This window comes from Agelaius tricolor, unplaced genomic scaffold, assembly GCF_023055355.1.
Source record: "Agelaius tricolor isolate 1412-34295 unplaced genomic scaffold, bAgeTri1.0.p SCAF_2, whole genome shotgun sequence".
In the NCBI taxonomy this organism is placed as follows: Eukaryota; Metazoa; Chordata; class Aves; order Passeriformes; family Icteridae; genus Agelaius; species Agelaius tricolor.
In genome coordinates this window covers 71,826,244-71,839,067 of record NW_027269262.1, presented here as the reverse complement: position 1 = coordinate 71,839,067, position 12,824 = coordinate 71,826,244, and the positions used below count along the sequence as shown (strand labels likewise).

The 12,824-nt window shown below is 40.4% G+C and overlaps 1 protein-coding gene across 1 annotated transcript in view; it reads left to right on the top strand.

The window, feature by feature from the left end:
• The window catches only part of GRHL2 (grainyhead like transcription factor 2), a 54,287-nt gene that overhangs the window by 27,330 nt on the left and 14,133 nt on the right, over window positions 1-12,824 (top strand). Inside the window, exons 9-12 of the mRNA XM_071421978.1 lie at window positions 4,821-4,979; window positions 10,494-10,581; window positions 10,668-10,807; window positions 12,769-12,800. Coding sequence (XP_071278079.1) covers window positions 4,821-4,979; window positions 10,494-10,581; window positions 10,668-10,807; window positions 12,769-12,800 — 419 coding nt within the window. The remainder of the gene's footprint in view (window positions 1-4,820; window positions 4,980-10,493; window positions 10,582-10,667; window positions 10,808-12,768; window positions 12,801-12,824) is intronic.

Genomic DNA, 12,824 nt, shown 5'->3' with positions numbered 1-12,824 from the left:
ATCTTTAATCCAAAGTATGCTGAAGCCTCTGGGAACCTTTCCAGTTATTTAATGAGTTTTGGCATGGCTCATACAGTAATAAGCTGTTTTCAAAGAGTGACTGATTTGCAGGATTAGGTTCTTGGATATCGTGGACCAAAGTGAGCTCCAATTCCAGTGGGTACAATGGTAAAATCAAGTTTATAGAACAGCACTATCTCTAGCAGTAATTCGTATTGTGGCAATCCATATTTCTTAAACATCGTTAGTGATACATAGGCCAGGCTTTGACTAGTATAAGATTTTTTTTCCTTAATTGTGAATTTCCTTCTCAAGTTACATCAAATTTAATTTAATTAGGAAGGAAATTAATGTCTTCTCTACTCTAAAAATGTAAAGGTTGAAGGAAAAGATGCTTCATTTTGGGGAGTTAGTAGCAGAAATTATGTAGGATTAAAATTGGCAGCTACTTTAATAAACCATGTCTGTGTGTGCAAGTGTGCATATATATATATATGAGTGTATATATAGATGCAAGACATGCACACACACATGTATATATTAGAGAAGAGTTAACCTGTGGTAGCACATATTGTTGAAATTCAGTGTATACAAATGGCTTGGTAAGTATGCATCTGGGATTCAAAGCAAATGGCATTTTTATGTAGTTGCCGGGGTGTGGTGTGGGTTGAGGAAGCTTCAAAAGAGTAGTGTAAACATTTGCTGGAGACATTTGTATTGAAATAAAACAAAGGTCTTACCTTTGTGTGGGATTTATAAGGTAACGGCTGGTAGGAGAAACTATAAACCCACACTTTCTGTGTGTATGAAGAATGATGGGATTGATGTTAGTCATTTGAGAGACAAGTCAGTTAACTCTTTGTTGTTAGGGTCTGGAGGGAGGAACCTTTTAAAGCAGACTTTTAAGAGACCCGTCACCCGGGTTCTATGTATTGCCAGTATTCAGTAGAGAAATTGCTCTAAGTTTCTTATTTTGTGCCTCCCTTCTGCCCTTGGCAGTTTCTGAGACAATGGGAGCCAGAAATGTAAATAGCAATAAAAGGCTTATATTAGAAGTTTCATAGCTGTAGACCTTTAGTGTATAAGCTGAGAGACCGCAGCAAGAGTCATGTTGGCTGAATTAAATGATAAAAAGGGAAATGCACTTCTGAGCCTTGCTTTCCCTTAAGGCAGCTTACTGTGTTTGTGTCTTGTACATCCCTAATTATGCTGCAGTATTTAACAAACAGTAATTCTTATAATAGCAGCTACACCATGGAGGAGTACTCCCCAAAAGACAGAGTGCTTTTTCTAGACGTGCTCTATAACAAATAGAAGAGCTGTTGTTATCTTGGGCCACTTCTGAACCTTTCTCAGCACCAAATGGTTCTCTAAATTAGTATTTAATTGCCAATGGTGTGCCTGAGCTGGAGACTAGATGGGTGGAACTCTGCCATTAATTGCTCTAATCTAAGATATGCTGACATTAAAAAAAAAGATATCACTATAATGACAATTATACAACGAGTTCCAGATAGCAAAACATTGCTAAAATCCAGTTTGCACAGGAAAAAAAAGTTGCCTCTGAATTTGGGTACTTCACACTAACTTTTATTAATACAGTTCTATGACAAGTGTAGACAGGGATTGGGAGGGAGACAGTGATTTCTCTTCCTGCTACTGTAATTTCTACTTAACTCTACATTTTCTAACCATGTTAATTCTACTATGCAAAATACCACAGCAAAGGAGATCTTAAATCTGGGTATCTTCTAAGAAAAGTAGAAAAGCTCTCCATTTTGTGGCTGACCATGGAGTTGTTTTGCCCCTTGTCTCATCAAGAGTAGGAGTACATGCATTATGGACAGGAGCTGGAAAGAGGGGGAAGATGAGAGTTGCAAAGGGCAAAGTAGGATGTGTTTGGACAAATGGTTCAAATCAGTGCTGCTCAGAGCAGGTCACTGCTTTGGGAAGATAGTGTCTGGTCAGACCAGGGGAGAGAGAAGGGGACTATCCAGATATTTCTTCAGGTCCTCTTCACCATAGCAGCCTGCTGCACTGGTGCAAATCTTTGGTCACGCAAAGAAGAAACCCCCTAAAATAAATAACAGAAGCTATGCCCTCTTCCCTTTCCCTCTATACACCCCTGTGTTTTCCAAATCCAAAGTCAGTGTGGTGCTTTACAGGAAAGCTAATAGAACATTGCATGGAGACAGAAAATTTCCCCAGTATCAATGATCTGTGTTAATTCAAATCCATCTGTCTATTTGTGGGGTGCAAATGATATGACAGAAAGTGTAGTAGGCTTCATGTGCATGAATGTACAGTCATTGCTCCTCAGAGAGATCCTGATGTATTACAGTGTCAGGACAAGATACTGAGTCCTACAGCATCTATCTATTATTCATGCTGAATAATCTGTTATTGCTGTATGGGGACTCTTGAAACCATAAAGTCTGTCTTCCCCAGCCGTTCCTACTCTGCTCTGTGATTGTGGAGGCAGTGGAAGAGATGACACAGTGTATGTAGTTGATTAAGGTGGGACAAGATATCTTTTTTGCTTCTCAGTTGAGTGTGCAGCAAGGGTGGAAGTAGTACAAACTGCTAGGTAGATGCAAAGCCTGCATGTCTTCTCACATTTGAATGTACATTTTGGAAAATCCCTGTGCCAGAAGTATGGGCTAAAATATAGGGAGACCAGATTCTGTTTTATGCTAGACTTCCTTCCACTACTGTGTGTTCACACACACTTTAAACCATTGCCCTGACACCATAAATGATTCTGAAGGCAAATAAAAATTCAGGCTGTTGTATTTCAAAGGGTATTCTCTGTGTCTACATTTATCTTTGGAGCTGGAGGAGATCAACTTGTAATTTGAAACAGAAATAACACTATCAGCTTCAAAATCAGAGTTTCACCTAGGGCCTTTCCCTGCCTCCCTCTTCTCTCGGCAGTTAAAGTTCAACTATTTCATTTGTAAATGCAGCTCTGTGATACAATCAGAAGCAGAGAGGAGGGGCCATTAGCTCACTCAGGCAAACAAGCTGTTCTGGCTCCATCATAAAGACCCTGACTGTAATGTTAACTTCTGCCAGGAGGGTAAAGTATCCCCCACCAGCCCTGCTGGAGCCCTTCTTTATATTCAGTTGTCTTTCTTAGGGATGTTGCATTCTTAGGGATGTTGCATTCTGGTTGCTCATGCTGTTGGTTTATTTTCCCTGTTTGTGGAATGGAGGGACAGGAGGGGGGGATGTCCTTCATGCTCTTCCTTCAGGAATCCTCCCAGACCCCAGGGGCCTGCTGCCCTCTCCTCTGCCCTGTGAGGGGTGCATCAGATCTGTTTGAGAGACCAGTTTGAGATCTCTTCTTTCCTGAGTGTCCTTATTCTTCTGGAGCAGGTTTCACATCCTCCTGGTTCAGGAGTATGTACTGCTGGTTTTCTCAGTCCTTTTCCTTGGTTCACACTTTTGGGGTTTTGTTTTGTTTGGTGTTTTGTTGTTGCTTTTTAAACTAAGGGCAAGTGAAAAGTAGAATCAATACATCATTGCCCCAAATTATTATGTAATGCACATATTCCTCACTGGGCTGAAAATTAGATTTTTAATCTAGTTTCTTCTCTTGAGTTTTATGAATGCCATCCTGACTGAAAGCTATTGGTGGTATTTCAGTTCATAATGTTTGCTTTACCTCAGAATAGTCCTTGGAAGACTTTGGTGGTGGGAGACCCTTCTCCCCGGTCCTGTACAGATGACACACACCTTGTCCCATGGTGCCAATTGAGTTAACAAGAGGGAGATGATTAGTGACTATCAAGTTGTAAGTTTTTGTTGTAGAAGGAGAGAAAGAGATGGATTTCTGAAGCAGGGGACTTGCTAGCTCAGTTGGTTAATGCTGAGGTTGTGGGTTCCATCCCTGGATGGGCCATTAAGAGCTGGGCCCGATGATGCTTCCCAGTCCCTTCCAGCTCAGATGACTCTGTGACTCTCTGAATGCAGTGTCAAGTTATGTGGATGCTGTGGAACAAAGAGAACTTCTGAGAAGAGGTAGGGAGTAGTTTTATGAATATTTGAAAAATTCCTTCCCAGTTTGAAACACAGGGTGAGGTGCATCTTTAAAATGGAGGAATGACTGTGAAGGGCCCTTAAAGTGAAACATGGGAGTATCTATTGATGGGATGGAGAAAGCAGTAGTGTCAATGAGACTGTGAAGAAAATGTTTAAAATAAAAGGAGTAGAGTTTATCTTTGTCCCACTGAATTTGAATGAGCTGTCAGATGAGCAAGCCATACCTAAGGCAGCTGGAAAGGGTGAAGCAAGATGATCTGTATCAACAAATAGTGCAAACATACAGAGCAGGGTTGAGGGGTGGAACAAGTAAGGGCTAAAGACCTGACATCCACATAAGGCACGTTTTAGGAGGTTTTATCTCAGATTATCTTTAGTCAGTTCCCATGAACTAAGCAACTATGAGCAGCTGGAGGATTTGAGTGCTCCTGGAGCATGTCTTTCTGGTCTGGCTCTTCCAAAAAGTATCCAGTTCATGTATTCTGAGCCTCTGGTGTGAACCAAAGCACGGTAAGTTGGGAGAACCAAATGATTCACCTCAAATGTGAACTTCTGATCCAAACTGAAGCAGCCATATATGGCTTTCAAGTTTGTTCTTCCCAGGATAGAGTGTCTTTGCTGGACAGAAGCGGAGGATAAATGTGTGAATTGCCAGAGCGTGCATCATAGCTGAATTAAAACCTTTTTATTTTATTTTCCCATTTCTTGTCATGTATTTCTGGAAGTTTAATTGTTGTTTGCACCACATTTAAAAAAGTAATCTCTCTGGCACACAGATTTTCATCACAGTGAATTGCTTGAGCACAGACTTCTCCTCACAAAAAGGAGTAAAAGGGCTTCCTTTGATGATTCAGATCGATACTTACAGCTACAACAACCGCAGCAATAAACCTATCCACCGAGCCTACTGCCAGATCAAGGTTTTTTGTGACAAGGTAAGTGCAAAGCACAGTTACCATGGATAAAGGAGGAATCTTGTTAGGCAGTTTATTGTTGCTGTATATTAGACCTAATTAAATGCTGTTTCTTACCTTAAAGAATTGTATTTCATCATAGCATTTGGTCCAGCTGTATCACAAATCTAACTGATTATCATGTCATTATTTTACTGCTTTGCAACCTTTTTGGTCCTGATTTCTCAGCTTGTGAGCAATAGTTGGACTGTTTAAGGACAGCATGTTACAGGTCATGATTATGGAATATCAATAAAGTAATAGAAAATGCAAATGCAAATATCTCTATTTGGAAGGTCAGTGCTGATCACAGGCTCACTTACACAAGTGGCAGTCTGCTGATGTCCTCCCTTCTAACTGACAGCCAGGATAGATAGCAGGTAAACTTCATGTCAGAAAAAATGCACTTTTCTGTGAGGGTCTGCCAAGCTCCTTTTTATAGTGCAATGGAAACCAGCAAATTCTAGTGACACAGCTGATGGGTTTTCCCCTTGCTTTACTTACAGTTATTTTAGAAACTCTTATGTTGCTAGGATTTTCTTATCAAAAGTAAAATACAAAAAATATATTAGCCATTCCCATTTTGTAATTCAGTAACTATTTTTTTGTGTGTATTCACACCCTCTTAAGCAAAATTTTGGTTTTTTGCTGTAGGTATGACTGCTCCTCTGTGGAGACTAGTAAGATGTTTCAGCACCCAGACATAGATCACACCTGAAGGAATTAGACAGTGTCATGGTCAGCAGTGTATATCAGCAGGTAGAAACAGTTCCTCAGAAATGTCAGTGATGATTCTTCAAAGAGAGTGTGACCACTTTTCAGTTTTGTTTAGCATCTATTAACTGATGACTTTCTCCATGCCGAGAAACATCTTTCATAGGGGAGCTGATGCCTGGATTCTAGTCAAGGTTCAGGGATTCAGGAGCCTACATCTATTTAAGTGACTTGGAATTTTATCCAAATTAGTCTTGCCATCCTACAGGTGGGAATAGAGAGACAAAAGGCCATGCCCCAGGCAAAACATAACATTAACTTTTTAATGGAAAGGGAAGAGTTCAACTGTTTCAGGTCTCTGTGTTGCTGCTCCTTCCCCCTTTTCAGTTCATTCCCCTGTTGCCGTTTTGACAACGACATCTTGAGGGCTAATCAGTCTGTTGTGTTAGTGGAGGAAAATCTTTGGAAGTAATGAATGTAAATGTATGCACTGAGGTCTTCTTGCAGCCAAAATGCTATGCTTTTAATTGTAACTTTGAATGTCAAATATTGAGAGATTTGAAGCTACAGCTGGATCTTAAAAGCTCAGTAAATATCAAAGTACCACGTCGTTTTCATCTACCTGTTTCTGAAGCGCAATTAGAAAAACTTGAATTATTTAAAAAAAGGAAGGAAATTCAGAGCACAAACTCATCAAGGGTGACCTCTAGATACAACTGGTGGAGATTTTGAATAATACATGTTCATTGCATCTATTGGCTTAATTGGAGCTTCAAGTATCCAGACGAAAAAGTAGGAAATAATTGTTGAGTCTATTAATCAAAACTGTCTCAAAGTAGGAGAGATCACAGGGGTAGTTAAAGTGTTATACACATCAGAAATTGGAAGTGGGAACTGAAGGGCTCAAGGGTATTGATAATAGGCTGTATATGTGTATAATATAAATATATACACACATGTAGAGCTTTTTAAGTTAATGCGGGTGTGAAAGTGACTTGAGCAAATGAAAATTATTGAGGTCAATGCATATGACAGTTTGTGCTAATTGGCACTTGGTAAGAGACAAATTCTTCCTTCTCCCCAAACTTACGTTGCCAGATCTTTACCAACATCCATTTGTCACAGGGCTTTTGTAAGTAAATAAATGTTTGGAGAATTTCCACTTGCTGGTGGCACTGGGAGAATTCAACGTGCTCAGAGGAAAGTAGTTGGTGTGGCTGGGTATCCTCATCTTTTCAAGATGTCAAAATAAACCCCTGGCTCTGGTTAAGGTAGTGCTAAATGGTTCAGTTTTTCTTGCTAGCCTGTGGCTCTCCCCTCAGTGACATGGACAAAGCTTGCTGCCTCCTTGGGAAAGGCCATGAAGCTGTGACTGTTATTTATTACCTACCTCCTTGTCCTGATGAATTGAAGAGGTACTACAGGAACATAAAAAAAGCCACTCAGCAATCATATCATGATCTTTATATATTCTGAAAGTGTGAACTGCTCTGTTATGCCCCAATCTGACAGCCTCAAAGAGAAGCTGATGACAAAAGTACCTGATTTATTACAATCACCTGGCCTAGTGGAACTGCACAGTAAATTCCTCCTCCCTAAGTGTGAAATGTTTCTCACTCTGCAACATGGAAGAAAAAAAGGTTTCTGTGTCTGAGGTGTTATTAAAAATGTTTCTTTCTGTAGTGGTGGTGCCTCTTTAAAACCAGTGGGTGTATTTGTATATTCACGTAGATAAATCACAGGTGGAGGTGTCCAGTTTTTAAGAACATTCACTGAAAAATTAATGTCTTGTAGCTGCAACACAGCGTAGCTGTTATGGAAAGAGTTATCTTTGAAGAAATAAATCTGCATTTAGCTAAGTGGTACATATTATATATATATATAAGTTAGTATTTATTCTGGCAATTCCTTCATTTTAATATTAGTTCACATATAAACTAGAGAGCAACACCAACTCGCATCCAGTATGTGCTTTGTGACATAAATATATGGAGATAAATGTTGCAAAGGCTGTAAATGTTACTTAACAAATTTAACTTTACCATACTCCCTATTTGTCATCCAATCTTTTGCCCATGTTTGTTTTTCAGTAGGCAATCTTCAAAGCATTTGTTACAGTCCACATCTTGTTTTGTCAGTGCTAATTCTCTGCCTTGCAGTCATCAGTGCAGATCACTGATGCTGCATTATAAGTTTATCTAATTTTTATTCCTTAAGTAGGTTGTCAGGGAAACTTGCTACCAGGCCTATTTATATTTATATATTGCACAATGCTTTAGCCACTGTGTATGAAAGAACTGGGACTTCAGAGCTACTTGATTTTCTATATGTCATTATCTTTGCTGAAAAGAAGCAGAACTTGACTTGGCAAATACCATAACATTGATCCAAATTAGAATAAATTAATCCAGTTTTGTTTAACCTGAAAAATACATGTTCTTTGGAATATGTGCAGTTCTCATGTCCTTGTTTTTGGTGTGGATCATCATAGAGAAAATGGACTATCATAGAGTATTTAGCAACTCTAATTGCCTATTAATCTTCAGCTTTGGAGAGGGCTTCTATTTCCAGGCTAAAGCATTCCACATCTCATTGGGCAGGCACACAGACATCAGCCTATGTATATGTGCCTGCCCAATGAGATGTGGAATGCTTTAGCCTGGAACTAGAAGCAAGAGTACACATGAGCATCAGAGTGGTGCAAGACTTAAGTTTAAATGAGTTGAAGGATTAGGAAGAAAATACTTTGAATCAGCTGAAATTCGTAGGCTTCATTTTGTTAATAATTAGTAGCAGAAGTACCCCTTGCATTTATACAAAGCTCAGATATCAATGAAAAAATTAAGAACTCATTTCATTATTTCACTGATCGCAGCATAGTTTATAGTCCCCAGTAGAAGGGTAATTTCTAGAAGAGATGTGCAAACTGTGGTTTATTAGGTATGTGTCAGATGGCTCAGCTGTCAAGACTATGCAGCAGAAATGCTCTAGTATGCAAAAATCACTTTGTGGTCTCATCCCTGTGACTATGACATCCATTCTGTAGGCTGGGCTGGCCCTGCCATGTGGGCTGCTCCAAGCTCAAAAGGGCTGGTAGGTAGTTTTGTGGGTATTGCAGTTGCCACATTTGTGAAGTGGCTGTGGCACAAATAAACACTGGTAGATGGGAATGACTGCCCAGCCCAGGGATTGCCTGCCCCCCAGAGATCTTGGGGTCTGTTGCCTTGAATGAATGACTGAAGAGAAAGCTGTAAAGTGTCGCTGAGTTCATGGTTACAAAGAATATTACAGAAAATCAGTAAAGTATATATTTTTTATTATGTATAAAAGGCAGAGTCCTCCTCAGTTTCTGCTTTCCTGAGAGAAAACTCACACTTGGTGCTGTGTATGAAGTACTTTGATGGTTCATCCTGTTTCCTGTGAGCAGCAGAGTGGCAGCACCGAGTGATAGGTGTGGCTGTGGCCACCTGGCAGAGCCCTTTGTGCAGCACAGGTTTCTCAGGATGTGCTTTTTGCTGAACAGTGGCTGGGATGTGTATTTTTGCTCCTTTCTTAGAAAGAACAGGTGGCTTTAAAGGTTACAAATGTACCTCTAGAAACAATTTTGATAAGTGCACAACTCTGAATCCCTTGGCTTGTGCGGTTGGGGTTGGTGAGTGACAACTGGACTGGGACGTGGTCTGGAGGCAGTGTTTCTATTTGACACATTCATGTTTTCCTAAAGAGCTATTTCTTCCTCCAGCTCTTTCAGCCTCTGGAAATCTACTGATAGATCACAGCCAGGAATACATCTTTCCTTGCACTCTTTCTAAACTTGGTTCATTGACTCATGTGTGAATTTTGCCATCTTGAGTGGGTGTTTTTTGCTTTCCTTACCTCCCTCCTCTCCCTTTCTATTCAAGAAACTTCTAATTTTAATTTGGAAAAAAATTCTGTAATCTTGCATGCCAACTGTCTGGGAGCATATGGATCTTCATTACCCTTCACAATGTGATAGGTATTATTTATAAAGTAAATTAGGAGAACTTCAAAGGAGGTGTTGCTGCTTTTTATGTCAATAACAAGTTTTATTTTTGAAACTTGTTGAGAGTGTATTTACATAACAGAAGCCTGCAACTTCCCAGGAGTTCCTGGTACCTAATAGGGCAGTGCTACATTGCTTTCCTATTTCTGGAGAGCTTCTCCCAGTTTGAAATGCCTGTATTTTTCTGTAAGAACCCTTGCAATGTTGGCAAGCTGTCAGCACAGCCTTTTTGGACTGTCAGTTCTCAAAGCTCTGCACAGCTGGCTACAGTGGAGCAATGCCACCCCCAGGCAAAGTGGGTGGAAGAGAGTTTAGGGACAACCTCAGCACAGACATTATGTAAAATGATAGCAATCCTGCAGGTGTTTTATGCCATTACATACACAAAATATTTGGCCTGATCACTCTGTCCATTGTAGAGTCACTGGGCTTGGGATGCTCTTTGTACAAGCTGTGCTGGCATCAGTCCTGCTACAGACTGCACACTGCCTGTCCTGGCTCCTCCAAACCAACATGTGGATATGTTCCCCTTGCTGTCTGCAGCCCTGGGAGCTACTGGATGTGCCAGCTGAGTCTCAGGCACACGTGATCCATGCAAAACCTTCCCAACAGACTGGACAGATCTGTCTTCAATGAAATAACCAGTTTCTCTTTTAGCATGTCTGTGTGTCTGATGCTGTAGTTGCAGGCATTGCAGAGTACAAAGCTCATGGTGGTTCCTCTTTGGCTAATTCTGTTTGTTTTCTTTCTTGCATCAGGGAGCAGAAAGGAAAATCCGAGATGAAGAGAGAAAGCAGAACAGGAAGAAAGGCAAAGGCCAGGCATCCCAAGCCTCATGTAATAATGGTGAGTGAAATGGGCCTTTCTGGTCTGGGGCTAAGTCATGCTTAACATGCCTCCCTTCACAACTCTGTGCTTTGTGATCCACCTAGCAGCTGAAGGGAAGTTGAGTGCACTCCCTCTGCAGAAAAAGAGTGATATCACCTTCTTCAAAACAATGGCTGACCTGGATTCCCAGCCCGTTCTCTTCATACCAGATGTTCACTTTGGAAACCTACAAAGAACTGGACAGGTAGGAAATAATGAGATGAGCAGGTGCCCACTTGCCACCTGGCTGCCTCTGCTCTGGGACAGGTTTTAGGGAAGTAAATAACTGTTCCTGGGGTCCACTTGTTTCAGCTCTCATTTTGGTAAATGCAGTTTTGGCACATCACTTATAGAGGACCTTACAAGAGGCAAGTACCTTTCTGAGTTCTGGGTGTAGAGGAGTTTATACTTCTTTGACAACTGACGAGTTTGGTTTTGTTACAGTTCTGTCATTCTTTTGCTTTCAAGTATAAGGTTGATTTGTGACTGAAACACAATCTGGTTTTGAGTGCACTCTTTGGCTTGGTGAAATGAAGTGCCACCTTGTGGTAGCAGAGATCCTCCTCCTTGTCACAGCTGAAAACAAAGACCAAGCTCATACCCGTGTAGAAAGATCAAGAGCAGGGTCACTAAACACCACTACCCATTTTCTGTCGGCATCACCTAGAGATCTGGAAATTACTTGAAAAAAAAATTTCACCCTTCCAAGTAAAACTCCATCATACTAATGTTAAATACTCAGTATTGGTAGTTATTATCATTAGTAAACATAAGGAAGTCTTTCCTAACTTGGCTCTTTTCTATTTTATCACCTGTTGGAAAGTTGCAAACCTGAACTGGAGGGTCAGCTCTGACAACTTTTTTACTATGAACATTGTATTTATTAACATCTCAGGGAGCAGAATGAGACAGTTATGCATGTGTTTATTAAGACAAATAGTTGATGAGGAAATTTATTATGCATCTTGCTGGAAAATAGTAAAATGACAAAGATTAAATGAAACTGAGTGTTGGAATTGTCAATTTTGAAGCGGTGAGAATTGTGGTTGAGCGAAGCACAAAGAGCACAGATGTTTAATCACAGCTGTCACAGGCTTACTCTCCCAAGTTGGAAAGATGCCCACTCACATATCAGTGTTGGGTACCTTCTGTCCTCATGGCTTTCAAACCAAAATGGGGATTTGTTTCAAAACAGGAGATGGTGGAAACATTCCTTAGTATATATAATCCTGTAAATAATTTTCTAAACTAACGGGAAGATATCCCCATTTCCTAGCTCTTAGGCAATATTCAGCCATGTCTTTTATTGCTGTAACTCATAGTTACGGCCCTCAGCTTTGCACGCACACACCTCTGAGCTATTTTCATTGCACAGTTTCAGAAGTGAAGGCTCCCAGTGAGAGCCAAGTGTGCTCTGAGTGCTCTGAGCCAGTGCTGGAGACCTGCCTGGGGTGGCTTGCCCTACCCTACCCTGCCCAGCTCAGCAGCTGCAGGGCTGCTGCACTTGTTGGTGCAGACCTGCAGTGTGGGCACATTGTGAGGAGTTTTGCTGACTGTTCTGTAAAGTGTTGGACAAGAGACTGTGATTTTATACCTCCCCTGCTACTGTCAGGTGCATTTGCTGCTGCTGTAAATTTGGTCCTGGTGACTCTGAGCTATGCAGATTTACACAAACCTGGACTTGGGCTTCTGCCCACAGCCTGTGCAAAAAATGTTCAGCTGTACCTTTAGTAATTGTATTTCCATTAGGCCTGTAGTTTAATCTTGTTCTTTATAGTTTAATTAGCTTTTCAGACAGTATTAAATACATACAAAAGCTTTTGAGTGTTGTGGCTTAAACTGTATTAGGGGTTATTTAGGTGAGTAGCAATCTGATTTAGAGGATTGTAAAATAATTGGGAAAATTATATAAAGCAGGGAAGAGGGTAATGTCTCTCAAATAAACTTTGATATATTTCCAGTAGATTATATTCAACAGCAGTTTCTCAAAGCCACACTTCTTCCAGATAACAGTTAGAACTAAAGGTGTTTGTGTTTTATAGGAGGAAAAGGATTTTTAACATATGACAAACTGCAAAACACTTGTCTTTTCTCCCTTTTGAAGTTATTCTGTTAAGCAAGTGTCTGAGTTTTGGGAATAATTGATTTTTGTTTCCATCCTTCTAGGTTTACTATAATACAGATGACGAGAGAGAAGGGTAAGATATTTATTGTTTCACAAG